Source organism: Phycodurus eques, chromosome 2 (assembly GCF_024500275.1).
Source record: "Phycodurus eques isolate BA_2022a chromosome 2, UOR_Pequ_1.1, whole genome shotgun sequence".
Classification (NCBI taxonomy): domain Eukaryota; kingdom Metazoa; phylum Chordata; class Actinopteri; order Syngnathiformes; family Syngnathidae; genus Phycodurus; species Phycodurus eques.
Window position 1 is genome coordinate 20175526 of NC_084526.1, and position 22933 is coordinate 20198458.

The following is a 22933-nucleotide window of genomic DNA, read 5'->3' on the forward strand; positions in this document are numbered from 1 at the left end:
GCTAGCTAGCCTGCTAGCTCTACTTCACTTCAAACTTTTCCCCCCAGCCCGCAGTGAGCGACGCCGCCTTACCCCCTCGGAGGAAAAACACAAGTGAACTAAGTCCGCCTTAGTAGCGGTGAGAGGAAAAACAAGATAGTACAATTACAATCAGTATCGTCGATGTTTTTACAGCACACTTACACTTCTATCTGCCGGGATCGCTCGCCATATCACGAGAACGTAATTTTTTATTTTATTTTTTTAAACACACTCATACTATGCCGGAGTACTTTAAGCCAGTGGTTCCCAAAGTGGGGGGCGCGCCCACCATGGGCGGCTTAGAGCAATTCCAGGGGGGAGGGGGCATCACGGGACAAATGAATGAATGAAAAAATTGCATTAATAGCAATGTTGAATATTAAAAAAAAAGAAACCTGTTACACTGCACATAATTAGACAGTTAAGGTGCTTGAAAACAGTTACACTTTTATTTATTTATGTATTTTTTAATTTGTTTTATTTTTTAAAATTTTGAGGTTTGCATTAATTACAATGTGTGGAATAAACAGCAATGGATGTATGTCCTTTTTATTTTTTATTTTTTTTTTGGGGGGGGGGGGGGGGGGGGGCGCGCAAAAATTTCTTATGAACAAAAAAGTGGCCCAGCAGAGAAAGTTTGGGAACCACTGCTTTAAGCCATGGTGATTACATGTAAAAAAATAACCTGTTTTTATAATAATAATAATTATTATAATTACAATAATCTCATTATAACTTTCCTGATGCTGTCAGCTCTTTCCAGGCAAGACTGACATATTTTATATTATATATTAAGCTGACATGTTTTTTGGGCCAGTGGGGCGATTGTTCTCTACAAATTCTGCCTCGCAAAAAAGTTGCACAACAAGAAAAAAATAAAATAAAATCATGTCACTTGGAAAAAGAAACAATCGTATTAATCAACAATCACAGGAAATGAAATGATAAAGATTCAGTTGAAATAGCAGATTTAAAGATAAATACAATTATTAAAATATAAATTTGAATAAAGTGGAGAACCTTTTGCACAAAATTCTACTAAATTCTCGCATCTTTGCTCTCTTAATGTGCTCACTATACATTTTTAGATTGTCAAAGGACCAAATCTGTTTAGGTTTTTTTAAATACAAAGTTATTTGCGTTGCTGCTATCAAAACACTTTGGAAAGTCTGTACCACAAACAGGCAGCAACACGGTGTACCCTGTAAATACCTGGATGTCCAAGTAAATACCTCCAAGTGACGAGTAGTATTTCAAAGCACAAACCTAGAAGACCATAAAAGTACAAAAATGCTACCATAACTGCACGCGGCTCCAGAGTGGGCAGCACTGTACATGTTTGAGAGAGTGGGCAATGGGATTCAAATGTAGTCCAATTTGTGACTGTTTATAAATAGCAAAACCATGTACATCAAATATGTGTATTCGTACGCACTGATACATAGAGGTATACCGATGCCGGAGGTGCTTTAAGTCAAGTAGCCAACGCAACTGGTGGAAAAGCATTTCCTGTTATTATTCGACTTAGAGCAAAACCTCATTTAAAGCCTGTTGAACGCCATTATACAAGTTTTTATTGTTGTTTTCCTTTAAAAGAAGCATAAACATTTATAATTCCAAAACTACCTCGGCCTGTGGTAGTCGATAATAATAATAATTATATATATATATATATATATATATATATATATATATATATATATATTGCATTTAAGGACAGTTGATAGTACTTTTAACAACGTCACAAACAGGCACCATTTTACAATAAGGGATTACCCATTTAAAAGGCATATGAATGGTTTTAGTTTCATTTGTATATTTGTAAAATCCAGTTATAATCTACTTACTACAGAGCGTGACTCGTATTGATGTCAAAGTTGCATGGGACCACAGTGGGCAGCTATTCCAATGTTGTTTTCTGATACATGTATGAGTCTCGATGTTAGTTACTACAGTGGACAGCTAAAGTTTCAAATTAGTGACTAGAGTGGGCAGCGATTCCAAAACTGTTTTCTTCTATATGCATGAGTCTCGATGTCAAAGTTGCGCATTAGTGACTTCGGTGGACAGCTATTGTAAAGCGGTTTTCTCTTTGATGTCAGCTGTACATGAGTGACGGATGCACAACTTTGACATTGGTTGAGGCGGAAGTGGGGGGGGGGGGGTCAAGGGATGTTGCTGATTTTTATGATGAAGGGCTATACAAATAAACTTGAATTGACATAAAGAAGAAAACAGCTTTTGAATAGCTGCCCAGAACGCAGTCTATTCACTGTTGGAGGTTTTTGCAACACATCTAACGGTATTCGAATTGTTACATTTGTCAACTCATTAGTAAAACAAAATTAAGATATAATTTATACTCGTCTACTTGCCACACTTATGATTATTTATAGCAACTTTGGCTGTAGAAAGCATGAACAAACTTGGTCATAAGCAATCTAATTAAATCATTTATAAACCCTTTAGATGGGTATGCTTATTGTCAAATGGTAGCCACAAACCTAATGCAGCATTATGCACATTTTTGCATCTTGTAATCCGGTACAAAGATTGTAAAAACAAACAAACAAAACTCCATTAATTTGATGACTGTAATGTGGAATACCTGCAGAAATGGCAGCAGTAAGTGTCGACGGGAGTCCGTCAGTACAGATCTTGAAAAGGTTTGGAGTAGTTAAACATGAGATAGTCCATGTAGTAGAAGTCGTACATCCGCTGCCGCTCCAATTTGCCCAGCTGCGCAAAGTACTTCTGCGTGATCTGCAACGTCGTCTTCTTGTCAGCCGAATTCCGGTCCTTGAAGTTGGGGAGCGTGAGGTTGTGTGGTGCCCTGACCAAGCGCAGCAGCAGGTTGGACTCCTCCGCCATGTTCTCGAACTTGCCGATGAAGTCGTAGTCTATGTGGCACGGGTTGCACAGCTGGTTGGCCGCCTCCCAGTGAATGTCCATGCCCACGGGCCGGTGCACGTCGAGCAGGTAATGGACGAACTCCTGGAAGGTGACGCCGTTGCCCGACTCCAAGGCCGACCTGGAGGCGTTGGGCCTGTACTTGGAGATGATGGGCTTTCCAAATAAATTGTGGTAGTATTTGTTGGGGTTCTCAAACTTGTCCCTGTAGGCCGACACTGCCCTCTCCAGAGGCTCTCGCACGAACATGACTTTGGTGTAGCTGCCCAGACGCTGCATGATGCCCTGCTGGTCGAAGCTGTTCAGGGTCTTCAAGTGGTTGTGGTAGTGGACGGTGTCGTGGCTGATGTTCCGGGGGTCCCACGCGTTGCCTGCCAGCACCATCAGGGTCCGCTTCCAGTTGGAGCAGCCTGCCTTGGGCACCTATGGAATGGAACATTTTACATCGATTAAAGTCTGTCTTGTACGTGAACTTAAAATTAAACATTAAAAAGAGAATTGAATGGGATGTAATTCCCAGACCACATGCTTATTATATTCTCTTACGAAGGTCTGCTAGCTTAATGTTAACACATAATGCTAAATTGATATTGGAACAGAAACGACGCAGAAACAAAGACACAGTACCTAACAAAACATCAGACATCCTCTATGAAAAATGGTTGATATTACTGCAACGTAGTTGTGACGGTCTTCTTCGTGTTTCATTGTCAAAAACGTGTACGTGTACCAAATTCACAGTGGATACAAAAAGTCTGCACACCTCTATTCAAATGCCATGCCATGGCTTTGGCTGTAAGATGTGACTACAAAAATGTCAGGAAAAGCCCGCTAGAACATCGGAATTTTATTTGGGGTTAACCAGAGGCACTTTAAATAGTGGCTGGTGTGTGCTGACTCCCACTAGGCAGGAGTGTACTGTGAATGTGATTGGTCGATTCATAACACAGCCACTATTCCACTTGTGCGATCACATTATATCCATTATTTATTTCTACTTTGCTCTCTAAAAGGTTTATTTTCTATTGAGTTGTGCTGGCTGTAAGTCACATTAATAGCAGAAAAAAAGCTTGACATGATTTATCTTTGTCTCATTTTTGTACAGCACAAAAACCTGGCATTTGAACTGGGGTGTGTGGACTTTTTATATCCACTGTATATACTAAGTACTGCTCCATGGGGGCCAAGGTGTGCACACAAGAAGGAGCAACATAATATCCTTTGACTTAAAGTAAAAAAATCTGAGAGCCCCTCCAAAAACATGGATAATTGCTAATACAGTGTTCGCCTGCCAATTCACGTTTCGCTACTGGCGATTTCAGATATTTGCAGATTTTTTGGGGGGAAACTTTTTTCCGTTCTCTGCTGAAAAATATGCTTTTTCTGAAAGGGCTAAAGATGGCACAACATGGCACCAAAGCCCTGTTGAAAAGCAAAATTCCTTCTTTCTGTGACGACGATTTAACTCAGTTAACTCGTATCGCAAATAAATCTTACCCATTGAAATGCCAATAATCTGTTTCAGCGCCCCTAAACTATTATGTTATTATTATGTATTTGTAATTCATAACAGCACTAACAACCATAATAAAACATGCTTTATAACGTTTGATTACTTGATTACAGTGTAGTATCCGCGTCTTGGCCGTGTGCCCTTAAGGGGAGTGGCCTCGCAAGTGACATCTGGAAATAGAGTCAGGTTGGCCAGTTAGTCAGGGATTTCAGATTTATATGATACGATATGATACAACCATATCAGAGCTTTTAATGGGGATGAGCACTGGTTTATAATATTTATTTTAGTAATTTTTATAATGTAGGTATGCACTCCAAGCAATACGAAAGCATTCTTTATATCAGAACGAGTCATTTTTCCACAACACCTCGCAGTAGAGGAGCTTGTGCTTGTCCTCAACGTAGAAGCTGTTCATGTGGTGCCACGTGATGGTCTTGGAGATGTTGCTCTTATACTTGGCGCACATGTTCTTGGTGAGCTGCCGACGTTGCTCCATGATGCTGGAGAACTTCCTCCAGCGATGGAGGGGAAACAATCCTGACAATGAAGAAAAGGAAGAGTTGTTGGTGTGCTGGTTGGGAGGACTTGTTTTCAGGAGCTTGCGGTGCCTCTTGGAGACGCGCTGGGAGCCCAAGTCCTGTTCCTGGGATCCACCTGAGACCAGCTGTTGACTCTTCCAGAACTTCGGGAACTGCATGGGGGAGATTGGACTTGGTACGATGACGTCGGGCACATGGTGCTCCTGATAACCTTTAGATTTTCCGTGCTCTTTGTCCTGAGAAGAAATAGCCGGGGGGTGGGTGGGGGGTGGAGGTGGAAAATAGCAACCCTTAGTTTATCTCAGCTTCTCTAAATTTAACATGCACTTTAGCCATGTGGTCATTTTGTTTGGTATGATTAATGTTAATAAGTTTTTTTTTTTTTGTAGTTATTTAATGTATTATCAGAAACTTAATGTGATGATCACCAGAGTTTATTTTATATATCAATGGCAAGATATTTTCTTTAAAGAGACACCTTAAAAACATGACAATCACCAATCCAAATAAACAATAAAAATAAAGAGAAGGTGCCTTCTACGTAGAGCCCGACTGTTATGATTTTTTTGGAGGCCGATGGTAATATTTGGCAGAAAAAAATTCCCTGGAAGAGCAGGACGAAATGCCTGGGAAGAGTCTGGGCTTCCCTGCTAAAGACCCGACCCCAGATAAGCGGAAGTAAAAAGATGGCTGGATAATGAATAAATTGAGTTCCACCCTGGGCAGCTGCCCATATCGCCCATATCAGAAACCGCCCCTACTAAGAAGGCAATGCCTGTGAAAATCAAATTGAAATATGTGATCTCATTATCGAATATATAATATTTATTTTAACAATGACATTAGGGGCTTTTCCACCAACCAACCCAGGAACTTTGAGTTCCTGGCAGCAAAAGGCGCCCGTGTGGTTTGTGTTTCCATCGCACTAATGAGTTCAGAGTAGCTTAAGAAAATGAGACTGATGTTGCTCTTTACTGACACCTACTGGATCTAATAAATGCTGGTATTTCAAGCTTTCAATATCTTATCTTGATCTTTATAAACAAAAACAAACAAAAAAAAAGCTTTCAATATCTTGTCTTGATCTAAAAAAAACAAAAAACAAATAAAAAAAAATTCCTTACCTTTAAAACCTAACCCTTTATTCAGGTAAGGCAATTAAAAACTTGACTGATCCTCATTTACAATGCCAACCCGGCTGCAGACAGTCTTTGAGGTAGGGAGTTTTATTGTATACAGGTACATTTCAATCAATTAGAATATATTTATTCTATTTTATTGAGCTACTTAAATACATTGTGCAAACAGAAGCTTGCAGATGACTATATGTGATTTATCAGCTGGAAAATGCAAAAGGGACATGATTCTGAAATCTTACAGTTCCACTACAAATTTGAGAACAATAAATCACATTGGTAGTGATGTGCAGGCATCTACATTTATTTATATATTAATTTATTCAAAAAGAAATCTTTTTCTAATGTCTTGGCATTTAGACGATTATATCTGCTCACGTGCCTTTTATGGACCTATTCACCATGTGTTATGAAATAATGTACGTTGTAATATTTAACTTACTGGACTTTACCCCGATCTGATAGGTTTGATTGGCATCTGCCGATAATTAGCATTTTATGCTGATCGGCTTTCATGTCATAATTCGCCGATCCGATCAAAGACGTCATCGATCGGCTCCGCACAAGACATTTAACGCCGTGTCTTCGTTGTGTATGAATCCAAAAGCTAGTTTATTTTTAGCTTTGTCACATGTATTGTGGTGCAGTACTGTAACTATCTGACGGCCCAAATTTTTTTTTCAATCTCGTCGGTGAAAAAACACGTCGTCGGTGTGGGACTATTCTCAGACAAACAACACAAGGATTTTCTCCGGGCACTCCGATTTCCTCCCACAACCCAAAAACATGCATGGTAGGTTGGTTGACAACTCTAAATTGGCCATCGATGTGAATGTCAGTGCGAATGGTTGTTTGTTTGCATGTGCCCTGCGATTGGCTGGCAACCAGTTCAGGGTGTACCCCGCCTCCTGCCCGATGATAGCTGGGATAGGCTCCAGCGTGCCCGCGACCCTAGTGAGGAGAAGCGGCTCAGAAAATGGATGGATGGATGGAAGTTAGCACCCATTATTTCTGTCATGTCGTAATGTTGATTTGACCTAAACTTATGTCAGTGGCCAATCCATGAATGCCCCATATAGGTAGGTCATTGATGTTTTAACTTTTGTCTAAAATGCTAGAGAATAATTTTGAAGGTACAGTACGCAGTGTACAGGACACAAGTATATACAATAAATGAACAAGCCATGTAAATAGACACATTGCTCCATCTTGTGATCGGTTATCGTTTTTTTAAACTTGCTGATCGGTGCTCGTTCCCAAAAATCCTGATCGTGTATAGCCTACTTGTTACTATATCACATTGCACAGTTTGTAAATGTTTTTGCTTCTATTTTCTTTTTCTTTGTTTTAGGTTGGCATTGCAAGTACCTTACCTGGATAAGGTTCAATAAAAAAATAAAAAAATACATGACTTCATGGACAGCTGTTAGTCACTTTTTAAATACAGCAGTGTGAAGTATTTGGTATCTGTAAATGTGGTTGCATGAAAAAATAAAATAAATCAATAATGAACATTGACTGTCATGTAGAACAATAAATAAAATATAAATAAAACACTAAGGCTCTCTTCACAAAAAATGTACTTCAACAAATATACAAATTTGGTACAGAGGTATAAACAGTCATTTATGCCTTAACAAGCAATATACTGCCACTCAAGTTTCCAGTTGGTTTAGAAAAGTGCCAAGTAGCAACATTAATAACATCACAACAAGTAGATTAAGGCAACCTGTTTGATTCAAGATTTTTACTTTTTAAAAGTCTGCAGCCTTTCTTTCAACACTGATTTTTCAACATGTTCAATAGGTACATCTCTTTACAATAGTAACGCTGTACTATACATAATATATAGAATATTATGTGCGCCATATTCCCGTTTGTATTTACATTGTTAGGCAAACGGTTCTTTAATTGCAAGCCAACGGGAAACAGGAGATGTCCCACCGTGTTTTGTTGTTCCTACCTGAAGAAATTGGGTGGGATGGTTGTGTTTAAAATGGATTTTGTCACTTTGAAGTTTTAAGTTGTGTTGTCTTTGTTGCGACTTCGAAAAATTCGACACACCAGTTTGTTGGTGTTAGCGGGATGGCCGCGTTCATCTGGCCTGAATCCAAAATGTTACCACATCGTTGCGGTGGCATTAGGCTTTGGAACTAATTCCATTTATGCTGCTCAATAACCAAAGTTACCGTTTCGCTGTCAGTAAACTTCGTGGACGCAAGCGCCCGCATTTCAAACACACACGCACTCGGCCAATCAGATAGAGGGTCCCTGCTCTTCACGATCTCTGATTGGTTTAGAGACCACAATGAAACCCATCGTGTTTGCTTTTAAGTTGTGGAATTATGATTATTTTTTTGCTTCCTCGAATGCGCACGGGACGCACACACACACACACGCACACACACACGCATTAATGTATACGACAGCCCCCATATTGACAGAAAAAACTTAATTGTTGAAATTTTTGCTGATTGATTAAAAAGAGAACAACTGAAATATCACACAGGCATAAGTATTCAGGCCCTTTGCTGTGTCACTAATATATTTAACTCAGGTGCTGTCCATTTCTTCTGATCATCCTTAAAATGGTTCTACACCTTCATTGGAGTCCAGCAGTGTTTGATTATACTGATTGGACTTGATTAGGAAAGCCACACACCTGTCTATATAAGACCTTACAGCTCACAGTGCATGTCATAGCAAATGAGAATCATGAGGTCAAAGGAACTGTCTGAAGAGCTCAGAGACAGAATTGTGGCAAAGCACAGATCTGGCCAAGGTTACAAAAAAAATTCTGCTGCACTTAAGGTTTCCGAAGAGCACAGTGGCCTCCATAATCCTGAAATGGAAGACGTTTGGGACCATCAGAACCCTTCGTAGAGCTGGCCGTCCGGCCAAACTGAGCAATTGGGGGAGAACAGCCTTGGTGAGAGAGGTAAAGAAGAACCCAAAGATCACTGTGGCTGAGCTCCAGAGATGCAGTCGGGAGATGGGAGAAAGTTCTAGAAAGTCAACCATCACTGCAGCCCTCCAGCAGTCGGGGCTTTATGGAAGAGTGGACCGACGGCAGGCTCTCCTCAGGGCAAGACACATGAAAGCCCGCATGGAGTTTGCTAAAAAACATCTGAAGGACTCCAAGATGATGAGAAATAAGATTCTCTGGTCTGATGAGATCAAGATAGAACTTTTTGGCCTTAATTCTAAGCGGTATGTGTGGAGAAAACCAGGCACTGCTCATCACCTGTCCAATACAGTCTCAACAGTGAAGCATGGTGGTGGCAGCATCATGCTGTGCGTGTGTTTTTCAGCTGCAGGGACACGGAGACTGGTTGCAATCGAAGAAAAGATTAATGCAGCCAAGTACAGGGATATCCTGGACGAAAACCTTCTCCAGAGTGCTCAGGCCCTCAGACTGGGCCGAAGGATCACCTTCCAACAAGACAATCACCCTAAGCACACAGCTAAAATAACGAAGGAGTGGCTTCAGAACAACTCCGTGACTGTTTTTGAATGCTCCAGCCAGAGCCCTGACTTAAACCCAATTGAGCATCTCTGGAGAGACCTGAAAATGGCTGTCCACCAATGTTCTCCATCCAACCTGACAGAACCGGAGAGGATCTGCAAGGAGGAATGGCAGACGATCCCTAAATCCAGGTGTGGAAAAACTTCATCATTCCCAAAAAGACTCATGGGTGTATTAGCTCAAAAGGGTGCTTTGACTAAATACAGAGCAAAGGGTCTGAATACTTACTTATAACTGTGTGATATTTCAGTTTTTCTTTTTTAAGAAATCTGTCAACATGGGGTGCTATGTGTACATTAATGAGGAAAAAATGAACTTAAATGATTTTAGCAAATGGCTGCAATATAAAAAAAGAGTGAAAAATTTAAGGGGGTCTGAATACTTTTCGTACCAATATATATATATATATATATATATATATATACACACACACACACACACATACATAAACGCCCTACCTCAAAGACTGCAGCCAGGTTCACATTGCAAATGAGAATCAGTTCTCAATTTCCTTACCTGGATAAATAAAGGTTATCAAGGATATTTTAAACTTAGTTTGAAATATAAAAGAAGAAATTATCTTGAAAACTTGAGTTACCAGCATTTTTATTACTATTATATTTTTTGGGGGTGTAAGTAAGGAGCAAAATCAGCCTCATTTGCTTAAGCTACCCGGAACTAATAGGTGCGATGGAAATGCAAACCACATGGGCCACAGGAACCTTTTGCTACCAGGAACTCAAAGTTCCTGGGCCGGTTGGTGGAAAAGCCCCTTATGACAAAAATGGGGGAACATTTCTAATGCTGACAATATCCTCGGCCAATAGATATCACAGCACAAACACTATAATAGTACAAGCCGTTTAACATGACACAACAAAGTACTAAATGGTAAAGGGGGGAAAATACGAATACAAGAGAAAGTTAACAGGTTGCCGGCTCTCAGCACCTCTTCCACTATCATCACACGTCCTCATTACAGTAAAGTATAGCCTACAATAATCCCAAATATTCAAACAAATCATGATTTTAAGAAGAATAAAAAAGAATAGTAACATATGATGACTAAAAATAAAATCAATAAATAACTATGTAAAAACAAATCAATAAAAAATACGGTATCTAAAATATACAGGTATACAATATAAAAATACAAATGAATTGTGACAAAAACTAAATACTTCCCGACACAACAAATCAATTAAAAAATATATGAACACAATTCTAATTATATTAAAAACAAAATCAAAATATTTTGTAAAAAAACAAATCTACAACAGCTAATAAAAATCTACGGTATACAAGAACCCCCAAATACAAATAGCATAAATACAATATTTCAATAATAATTCCTGATTTGCGAACCAATGGTTTACATCACTCAAACGTCCTGCCAATCAACAGCCTATAAGTTCAGCATTGTCGCTGAGGAGGACGTGGACCAATATTCCACAGGCCACAATCAATAACCTGATCAACTCTACTCAAAGGAGACTAGCACTATTGAGTGAGGCAAATGGTGTCTCTTGTGTTGTGACCAGTTCAAGGCCCATCAGTGCAATAGTCATGCTTTATTTAAACATCTAATACATAAGCTTTTTGTGAATACAAGGGAAGTCATTAATATTTTAATGAATTCAATGAACACATTAAACAAACAACAACAAATTGAAAACATCCAATATGATGTTTTTTTGTGAGCTGGTAACAGCAACACAGTGCAATACTAGTTCTTAAATGTGCCACTAAATGGTGCTGTTGCACAGCAACAACAGGTCTCATGTTGAAGCCTGTTATTAGGGGCTATCATATAGGTGTTCTATTAACCTTTAATTGCAAGTTTCAATTAGAATATTCTACTGCCTGATGGCCACGGCATCGTGGCCACATTCGAGTTCAATGAAACACTCTGATGGCGGTATCAAGTCAATGAACTCCTTTTTCGAGTCCAATGTGACAATGATGTTGTCCTGGATCAGGGAACATCTTTGCAGCTGTCTAAACGGGCAAAAGGCTCTGCGCGATGCGGTGGCGTGTCCATGAGTTGGGATAAAGATCCTGTTGTCAATCAACATCACAATAAAGTTTGATACATTCAAAATATGAAAGGAACTTTGGTTAACTCAAGCGCTTCCATCAGCTTGTTTTGTTTCCCAGAAGTGTTCAAACCCTCAAATAACCTTTGCCAAAATTAAACAAGCCAACAGTTTAATATAAAGTTCAATTTCTGCTATTAAAATGTAACACCATCCACAAAGGCAGTCTTTTGTGTTGTGTTTGTGGGGGTGAGCAGCAGAGAGTGGCTGAGCAGTAGAGCTAGGTATGGAGGAAGTACAATTAAATTTCTTCTTTTTTTTTTTTTTTTTTTTTTTTAAATACAATTTAATATCTGTCATAAATAATTGAAATAAATACACAAATACACATTACGTTGGCTATATTCAAGCTTTTAAAGGACCTTTTGTCAACACAAGCACTTTCACTGACTTAAAAACACATTTGTTTTTGTTTTACAGAACAGTTCGAACGCTCAAATAACCTTGGCCGAAAGTAAACAGACCAACAGTTTCTAGCTCCTCACTCCTCGATACTTGGCCCGCGAACTGGCAGTTGTTCTCACACTGACTGACATAATAAGAACACTTTCATATTTTATTTTTTTTCATTCCTTAATTATTTGAGTTTAAATATAGATGGTTTGTGTTTTATTTTGGGAAGACTTTAAAAGGTCAATGAAGTACACTTAAATAGCGCTTTAGCTACACCATAAAGTGCCCAAAATGCTTTACACATTTTCATACACCAATGGGTGGCTGCTGCCATGCAAGGCACTGCCAGGCAATTTAGGGTTCAGTGTCCCGCCAAAGGACACGTTGACAGTAGACAATCGGAAGGGCCGGGATTCAAACCGGCGACCCTTCGGTCACTGGATGACCTACACTAGCACCTCAGCCACAGCTGCGTCGTGCCACTGAATTTAATACAGAAATGACTTAATTAAACTGTCTCATGAATAATGCAATGAAAGTCTGTAATAATTTGTATAATAATAATAATAATAATAAGTCTGTAATTTTGTCAAATGCATTCAGCCACATTAAGACAAAAACAATCGGAAGATTCTCACTGTTTTTGCAGTCCACGTATTACAGAAGCAACATACTGTATGCTCCTGCAGGACAACTTTCTTTCTTGCTTTTTTTAGTGTTTCTTAAAGCCAGAAGGGTGTTATTTTAAATAAAAATTGTTTTGGAGAACATCCGTGATTTGCATTTTTTCTCCAAAATTAAACATTTAAATGAAGGTGAAAAAACAAAAAAAACGCCTAGTGGATTATACATCAACTATTAACCGATGACATGATTCATCCAACGAATGATACTGAATCCTTCAGCATCACACACCACTTTGGTATAATGAATGTACTCTTTACTTCTATTGGTAACGGTATCAAAGGTATTGCCCTGTATAAGTTTCAGTATCAATGATACTGGCCCTGAAATTAGTTGGTATCAGTTCGATTCCAAACCTTGCAGTATTGTAGACCACAAAAATTTAACGCTTTTTAGCAGTTCTTACTCTCGTGCAAAAAGTTGCTTAAACTTGCCCCAAAGCGGACGAGGGAAGCCTGCAAATGTTTTGATTCTTTCATGCAACTACACAATTTATGTGAGGTTTGAGTGGCGAGATGGTGATGCTGATGCTTTGTGACAGTGTGTGTGTGTGCGTCAGCCTACTACAAACATAATCACCATGCATAAATTTGACAAACATGCGAGATGCGTAGTTTCTTTCTTTCTTTTTTTTTAAAATAGCCTCAAATGTCCATTTAGTACACCGGATAGAATGAAAGCCACCAAACAATAAACATTTTACATGGATTGTGGGTAAACTATATCAGAACTAGAGGCGCAACAATTAATAAATTAATCCACAACTAATAGATCATCAAATTAATTGACAACTATTTGAATAATTGATGAACCCTTTAGAGAGGTTATCTTTGTGTTTAATCAAAGTAAAGACATTTGCAAACATCCGCATTTGTGCCCATTTTTTAACATGTTAAGGACCAAACCAGTAACTGAATTGTAATAAATTTTCTACATTGCCAGTTTGAAATAATGTCCTATTTTTGAATGAAGGGATGGAAATTAAAACATACAATTCATCAATGAATCGAAAAAAGACATAATTACAATTTCAGCGTTAATTGTAAGGAAAAAAAAAAAAACTTTGATACAATCACATAAGTCTCTTAGCTTTGACACAATTAAAAACAACAGGAGTCGTGCTCCAACTCGGGGGGAGTACTCTGATCCGACTACGATGCGGTGCCGGATGCTGTGCGAGGTCAACTCCTCTTACACTGATGCCATCGGACACGCTGAGAGGAACACGGCCGACAATGGCTCTCTTTGTAGTAGATAACAGGTGTGTGTGTGTGCATGGAGTAAACACATACCTCCCTGGCCTGCTGCACAGTCTCACCGAGCTTCATATCTGGGGAGAAAGTAGAATAAATTAAGTAAAGCGTACGTAAAATAGTCCATTGAGGGCTATGAAGACATCCGGCACCAGTTTTTATGGTCACCATAGTGACGGGTGGGAGCTTTATTGGCAGATGTAAGGAAGCGGAACTGACAATATTTATTACTCTGGACATTTTCCCCGATATAACCCGCAACATATCCTAAAACCAGCTGTCATTTAATCAGACTGACAGTTCTAAGCGGGCCTACATGGATGCTGATAGGTGGTCGTCGAAGGAAAGGTGGGGATCTAGGATGGGGTTGGTAGGCGTAGACACCTTTGCTTAAGTGGCTTGTCACTTCCAATTTGGAGGCTGGAAGTGACGGAAAAGGGACAAATTGAGGGTGAGAGAGTCGGCGAGGGGAAATGGGATGGCAACTGAAACCTTCCCTAAGTGACGTGTGCACCAGTGGCCATGTTGGATTAGTGGCACGGGTGACAGTGCCCCCCACCAGATGGGGGTGTCTTCTTTTTCTAATACGAATTATGCTTTATTTTTGCCACTGTAAACTTCTGTGACTTGCCCAAAAATATCTCCCTGTATGTGGTTGTTTTTTATTATTATTATTCGTTTTTACTTTGTATTACTTCAGTTTTTAGGAATTAACATGACCTGCTAAAAAACTGCCTTGGTAAACTATGTAAAACAACATAACACTAGACTTTGTGCCCCATGCCAACGAACTCGTGGAAACACGCTGTAAGGGCACGTCAAGAGCATTCCGCTTTTTTTCTTTTTACCATGAAAGTTTTAGATAGTGTATTACAGCATTTTAACGTCATGTAAGTTGTATATATACAACTACAAAATCGAGAATAAGTTCCAAAATGAACATTTCCATGGAATTGTTCACTGAATATTTAAGTGATTCTCATATGAAGATTATCTGGCATAATGACGTCTTTGCACATGTTACGCAGTGCATGCAACATGTGGACTCGCTGACATTAACCATCCATGAACAGGATGTGAGACGCATCTTCAAACAACAGAAGATTAACAAAGCGGGAGGCCCGGACCATGTGTCCCCATCCTGCCTCAAAGTCTGCGCGGACCAGCTCGCTCCAGTCTTCACTCAGATCTTCAACAGATCTTTGGAAATGTGCGAAGTTCCATCCTGTTTCAAACGCTCCACCATCATTCCAGTCCCCAAGAAACCTGCAATCCTTCGACCGTCTCGTGCTGGACCACCTCAAGAGTGTCACAGGTCCCCTGCTGGACCCCCTGCAGTTTGCCTACCAAGCGAACAGGTCTGCGGATGATGCAGTCAACATGGGACTGCACTTCATCCTAGAACACCTCGACAGTGCAGGGACCTACGCGAGGATCCTGTTCGTGGACTTCAGCTCAGCGTTCAACACCATCATCCCTGAACTCCTTTCAACCAAGCTTCTTCAGCTCAGCGTCTCACCTGTCATACCGATCAACGCAAACTAGAACTACTAGACATTCCAACAGCTTCTTCCCTCTTGCGATCAACTTCTTAAACACCTAACCTATAATTCCATTACAACAAGCTGGAAATTTTTTGACTTGAGTTCGTTGTCACATTTCTGTGGGGCCAATTATGTATTACTCGTGCACTCACTGTAGTTGTCTCGCCATGCGGCACTATTTGCATATACTGGCCACTCGTGCCAGAGTAGCATCTGCTCCATTTGCACACTGATTGAGGAGTATCTGCAACATTTGCACAATCAACATTGTCCCAGATGATCGCACTACTCGTCACTTTAAACCGCACACACTCCTTGAAGTCTCGGCACCCTTTGCACAATGGTCATTGCACCGGACTATTGCAATATTAGTCATTCGAACTGCTCTAAGTGCTAGAGGACTCTGCATCTTTTTGCACAATTGTTTTTTGTCAAAGTCTTTATGTCTCCAAAGTGTTCTGTAAATTGACTGTCTGTTGTACTAGAGCGGCTCCAACTACCGGAGACAAATTCCTTGTGTGATTTGGACATACTTGGCAAATAAAGATGATTCTGATTCTGATTCAGAGGCTCCTAGGGCCTGCAGGTGGTATTAATAGGCTACATTACTCTAACATTTCTGAGTAAGGGTCCCAGATTGCCACCAAAAACAGCAGTAATTTAACGACTAAAAACGGCGCCAATTTAACTATATACTACTAAAAATGACACCACCTTAACTATTAAATCCTGTCTGTACAAAATAACACATGAAAATCTTTCTGGCGTTACACTAAAATCCGACCTGCCATAGGGCCAGTGTGGTGTGATGCATGCATACATGTTTCTGTAAACTAAAAAAAAAAAAGTAGAAGAATAATGTCGCAATAGAACTTTAATAAATTCGTTTTTGACAGCGTAAGAAGAATATATGCCAGAGCATTGCCAATATTACCTGTCCGTACGGGTTACTACGGTGTTTGTGTGTGAATATTCGTTTTTGAAGGTCAATCCCACCTGTGATCTAATGCTAATTTTAGATAGCCTGTCAATTGACTGATAGCATTAAGATGGCAATTTTACATAACTCCCATGTCCACCATTAATATACTGCCAAATAAATTCTCAAGTTAATGCCTTCAGTAAAATAATTTTGAAACGATTCCAACCAGGAGGCAAGGTGGACAATTGGTTAGCATATCCTCACAGTTCTGAGGTTGTGGGTTCAAATCCTGGCTTCGACCTTCCTGTGTAGAATTCGCATGTTCTCCCTATTCCTATGTGGGCTTTCTCTGGGTCCTCTGGTTTCCCCCCACATTTCAAAAACATGCATGGTAGGTTAATTGAAGACTCTAAATTGCCCTTAGGTGTTGATTGGCGGTTTGTTTACATGTGCCCTGCGATTGGCTGGCAACCAGTTCAGGTTATACCCCTCTCGCCCAGAGTCAGCTGGGATAGGCTCCAGCAGACCCACGACCCGAATGAGGGTAAGCGGTACAGAGAATGGACGGATGGTTGCAACTAATGTATTTGGTGGTAATTTTACGTATTGCATGTTTTGTCAATGAAATTGTAGTTTACTCCCTTGTATTAAGTCTAGTAACATGATGCAATTTTGTTTGTAGTCCACTTTTTGATGTTTGCTTCAGCAATTTCAGCATTTACTTGAGAGACATGGAAATATCCAGTGGCTGCAGATGGTACTTTTCAATAGCTAGTAAAAATTAATAACTGATATTGCTAAAATGTTTTTGTGGATTATTAATGTTCCACTTCTATGTCTTGAAGGATATTTTGGGTATTATCAGAATTAATGTTCCTTTGTACATCAATGCCTTGATTTCATATATCGTCAGATATATCGGGTTTCGACCAATATATCGGATATTATAACGGATATTGTTTTTTTAGCCCCTAATATCAGTATCGGCATCTGTCCCAAAAATACAATACTGGTCGAGCTCTACTCGATAGTCTTAAGATTGAACTATAACCTGCACAAATCCAAGACACCCTGTGCAGCAAAGAAAGCAGCCTCCTCCATGTTTCACAGTAGTTACAGTGTTCTTTTCTTGATATGCTGTAAACACAGAGCTGATGTGACTTGCCAAAAATCTTCTGAATGCCTTGATAGTCTTGAGATTTCATTGTAACCGGCACAGATTCAAGACTGTGTTAGTTTCTTTGTGTGCTTTATTTTTGTGCCTGTTAACACAAAGATGATGTGAATTGTCAATGAAAACTTGCCAAACTCTTTTGATATTGTTGAAATTTGTTGTACCATACGCAGATTTGAGATACCATGTGCCAGATGCAACAAAGGAGCCCCAGAACATAACAGAGGTTTCTGACACTGGGTAGCACATTTTGCCTTGATATTCTTGCGATTTTATTGTACCCGGCCAAAAAAAAGCTTAATCGTCTAGATTTCATTGTACCCTGCCCAGATTTGAGATACCCTGTGCTGGATGTAGAAACATAGCCCAATCCTCTAGTGTTCTTTTCTTTGTGTACTTCATTTATGCATATGTAAACCCAGAGCTGATGTGATTTGCAAAAAAAAAAAAGCTCCAGAATCCCTTGATAGTCTCCAAATTTCATCATATCCCACACAGATTCGAGACACCTGGTGCCGGATGGACCAGCCCCATCGGCCAGCGTTCTTTTTTGGATGCTTCATTTAGGTTGTCCGTTTAATACATTATTGTTTGAAGAAACACTTGAATAATAATTTAAAAAAAACCTAGACACCAAGCAAGTACTGCCATCTGTAGCCTAACACTATTTTGTTTTAAAGTAACCTACTATTGGGTGTTACAATAAAAGGTGTTGTCCCCATGCAATGTTGTTTCAGACTAACAAGCCTGTTGTCTGTATTGCTCCAAAAGCAGAAAGTGGAAGGTCCTGGAGGAGAATGAGGAGGGACCAAGGCTTGTGATATTTTCCAATCTTGTTTCGGTGCAGCTGTACTATTTGATCTCCTCACCCGAAATGATCGCTCATATAGGCTGTGCGGCTCCATCACATCGTGCTGCCGTTTATGAAACACATGAATATTTAGCACCGCAAACACAAACACGAAGAAGAGGAGGAGGAGGGGATGCATTTACAAAAGCGTCTGCTAACGCGATGAGCCCCTCAGACGACCATTACGTCGACATACAAGGCTGCTTATTGATCTTGAAAGGCCCATCGAGGTGGTAATTGAAACCTCCCAAGGTCTAATTGCTTCCCTCTGGAGGTCTTTTTTCCCCCCTCGCTCATCTCAGTCCACCGTGTTTTTACACGTTTCGTCTCGGCTATTGCTTTTTTTTTGACACTTCGTTTCACGTCTCACCTTTCGGTGTGTTTAACAGTTGAACAACACATTTTTTACAATGCCGCGTTTTGTCAAGCCGGGATTATTAAAATGTATGCAGCCCCAGACATGACAAGGGAGGAAAAATATAAATTGTGGCCACAATCAGTGTTTTTTTTTTTTGTTTTGACAGCCATTTTAATTTGAATCTTAATTTTAGTCTTTTGGACGAAAATGCGTATTAGTCTTTTTAGTCATTTCAATACGTGATCATTTAGTCCAGACGCTCAAGGTTCCTGACACAGACCGGGTACGAAACAAAGGCCAAGACACAGTCGGTGAGAGGCAAACTTAGGCAGTGTATTACAGGCAGGGTTCGGCACAAAGGTAGTCAATCCAACCAGGCAACAGTATCCAAAAAGACGTAGGCAAGCACAGTCATACACAAGGTCATGGATAGGAATGCTGGATACAAAGACTTACTAGGTGCAACATTCTGGCAACTAAAAGAGAGGAAACCAAGGGGCTTAAATATCATTAATAATGAACCCAAAACTAGAAACTAGAAACAACTAAAATGACACGTGGCAAAGGAAGCAAAACTAGAACTAATACAAACTGAACGCAACTCACCAAAATAAAACTGGAAGTATTATATATATATATATATATATATATATATATATATATATATATATATATATATATATTAGCCTAGTTTTTAATTTTTTTAATTTTTTTTTCATAATCATTACCAGTAATAATTTACATTTCATAATAATTTATAACTCATTTCACAATTTTGACAAAACACTACCATTTGAAGAACATAGAATAGAATGGACTTAACTATGAAACAAGCAAAACAAAAATACAACAGCTTATTACCACATGACTAGAACCCACCCGGTACTTACACTTTTTCTTTCTGTGCAATACTGTATTTGTACTTTTTTTTTTTTTTGTGGGGAACAGCAACAGGTTTGAAATGCAAGCACAAATCCCATTGTGACCTAAGCTCACATAACGCAGGCAATGCTAACGTTAGTGCATACAGGTAGGTATTATGAGTTTTAAACTTCACCAACAGATATTACAAACATGGAATGGTGATGTCAATTTACCTTACAAGGATGCACACTCTGGGAAAATATATACAGTAGGCGATACCTCTTTCGGAAAATTAACACACTTTATGTACAAAACTTTCTAAATCGGTGCCACACTATTGAAAGTATGCAACGTTACGTCCAATGTAGTCACCGGTCCATCTCTTCAATCGCTTGCTCGACCGGAGGTGCCTTACCGCTGGTGTCCACCAATGGGTTTGGTGATTTCCGCCACGACAGGCACTCCCCACCTTATGGCCACAGCTCCGGTCAGCAGCCTCAACAATGGAGGTACGGAACATGGTCCACTCGGACTCAATGTCCCCTGCCTCCCCTGATGTAGGCAAAGTTCTGCCGAAGGTGGGAGTTGGAGCTCCTTCTGACAAGGGACTCTGCCAGACGTTCCCAACAGACCCTCACACAAGGGTTGGGCCTGACAAATCGGACTGGCATCTTCCCCCACCAAAACACGAAAATGTATTTTTACTGTGTGTAAAAGCTTATGTGCATTTTGATTGGCTGCGATTTGCGATATTGCGAAGGTGTGTGCCGGCGATTAAAAATTTGAATCGCGGCAAAACCAGTGGCCGACTGATGGGCCACTCATAAAAACAGTTGCCAAACCGCAAACACTGTGCGACATTTCAGTCGGGTTAAGCCGTGCCGGTCCCTGTGCAGGAGCCTTACGATAATTCTGTTAAAAGTTATTTTGGTGATTATTGTGGGGCTTTCTCTCTTAAGGGCCCAAACATTTTTGTCCAATTTTTTTCACGGTACCATTAAGTTCACATACTTTCGTTAAATAGAATTATATGGTTTGGTTGAACGTTTTGGTGTTTATTTTATTTAATTATCTTTGTGTGTGTCAGTTTTACAGTAAACGTCAAATGGAAATCACAGCAGCTTGAAAGAAGCGTGCGTTGTCTCGTGTGTTTTAACACGTTTAATTGGCTTTTAATCACGGGGGAGTGATAAAACTAGGGCTGCACAATATATTGTTTGAGCATCGTCATCGCAATGTATGTGTGCGTAATAGTCACATCACCATAGTTGCTGTGATGTTATTAATATTAAAAAAGAACAGGAGAGGGTTCTGTTTAGACAGCCAAATAAGATTTACCAATGTTACGGTAAATGTTCAAACAACATTCGTAGCAGCCTAGACTGTTACTATGAATGAGGACACGGAAAACAAGGTACACCTGCTGCTTTTGCTGTTATCGCTCTTCAGAATGAAACTAATGCGCGTCGCAACAGATTACATTTTGGGGGACAGCGAGGAGTGGAGAGCTATGGCTACTCTGAAGAGACAAACTTCAGGTGTCCACAACAAAGTGTGTCATTTAAACTAATGCACTCAAATATAGCAACATGAATGCATATCACAGTATGTTGAAATGTGTGTGTTTAATAACAGTTTGATTAAAAAAAAAACGTGTTAGGAATGTGGTAGTGTCAAGACAGTATGTAACTGAGCATGAAAATAAATTATTTCAACTTCGTGTCTACAGTGCATTTAAACACTGGTAGACTTTACCCAAATTACTGAAAAACTCAAACTACTATAAACTGCCCAAACAACATAGAGAGGGAAAAAGAGGAATGTGTGATGGTTTTCACATGCCACAAGTATGTGTTCCTGTACTTTTACTGGTTAAAAAAAAATAATACATACATACATACATACATACATACATATATATATATATATATATATATATATATATATATATATATATATATCCCCTAAATGCTCAATGCGTTGTCGTCGCTTAGGGGCTTAACTGTAGGTAAAACTATGGGACTAAATTTGGGCAATCTTCCAACACGCATTGGGCCAGCGCGGCAGATTAGGGCCTATTCCTACTTCATGGCAGTACAACATAAAACACAGCCCTCATTTCCCGGAGGCCAAAGAGCCTCTGCCTACGGCAGTGGGCAGACAAGCTTGGCGGCAGAGGGTGCTAAGAATCAAGAATCTCCTCCAATCGTTACTGTCCACAAAAAGATATCACAAGGGAGGACTTCCCATTTTCTTGAAAAGAAAAGTTTTCGATCAAAGTATTTTACCAGTCCTCACTTACGGTAGTGAAACTTGGACTACGAATGCCAAAGTTATACAAAGACTACGTGTAACCCAAAGGAACATGGAACGCCAAATGTTCAAAATAAGCATTTGCGACAAGATGCACTTGGATAAGACAGCAGATGCGAGTTACCGACATCATTCAAAAAAATAAAAAGCCTTAAATGGAAATGGGCTGGCCACGTTGCCCGAAGAGCTGACAAAAGGTGGCCCACAGAAACTATCAATTGGATACCACTGGACACAAAGCGACCACGGCGAAGAACTCAAAGTAGATGGATAGATGAAATCATTAAACACACCGGAAACTGGCAACAAATTGCAAAATGTCGTAGTAGTTGGAAACGTGAAGAAGAGGCCTTCATCCTGCCGTGGATAGATAATGGATGATGCTGCACCCTGCAATATATATATATATATATATATATATATATATATATATTGCAGGGTGTGGAACATATTCCTTGGTATACATTTGGGTTCACTGTATAAATATGCCGTACTCAGAAAATATTAATATGTGGTCATGAAGTAGGTATAATTTGCGCATAAAATACAAATTACTAGGACAGTGGTACCTTGATTTATGAGTGCACCAACTGATGAGTTTTACGAGTTATGAGCTGTCCCTCGATTGATGTTTAGCTTTTTTGATGTGAGCCAAAATTGGAGGCACGGGTATGCTTCAGATATGTCGCCGCCAATGGCTGCAGAGAACAGTCACTAAGCTTCCTGTGTGATGCATTTCACTCCCAATTTGAGATACGAGTGAACTGAGTTAAGAGCTCAGTCACAGAACAAATTAAACCCGTAAGTCAAGGCACCAATGTCGTATTACAATTC

General features: G+C 39.7%; 1 protein-coding gene across 2 annotated transcripts in view; it reads right to left on the reverse strand.

Moving 5' to 3' along the window:
* Positions 1 to 970: 970 nt before the first annotated feature.
* Positions 971 to 22933, reverse strand: part of LOC133397957 (carbohydrate sulfotransferase 8-like) — a 266959-nt gene continuing 244996 nt past the window's right edge. For both annotated transcript variants that reach the window (XM_061669440.1, XM_061669448.1), the window contains 3 exons: positions 14114 to 14151; positions 4815 to 5222; positions 971 to 3354 (listed from right to left, as the gene is read on the reverse strand). In XM_061669440.1, the coding sequence (XP_061525424.1) occupies positions 2668 to 3354; positions 4815 to 5222; positions 14114 to 14151 (1133 nt within the window). In that variant the 3' untranslated portion in view covers positions 971 to 2667. The remainder of the gene's footprint in view (positions 3355 to 4814; positions 5223 to 14113; positions 14152 to 22933) is intronic.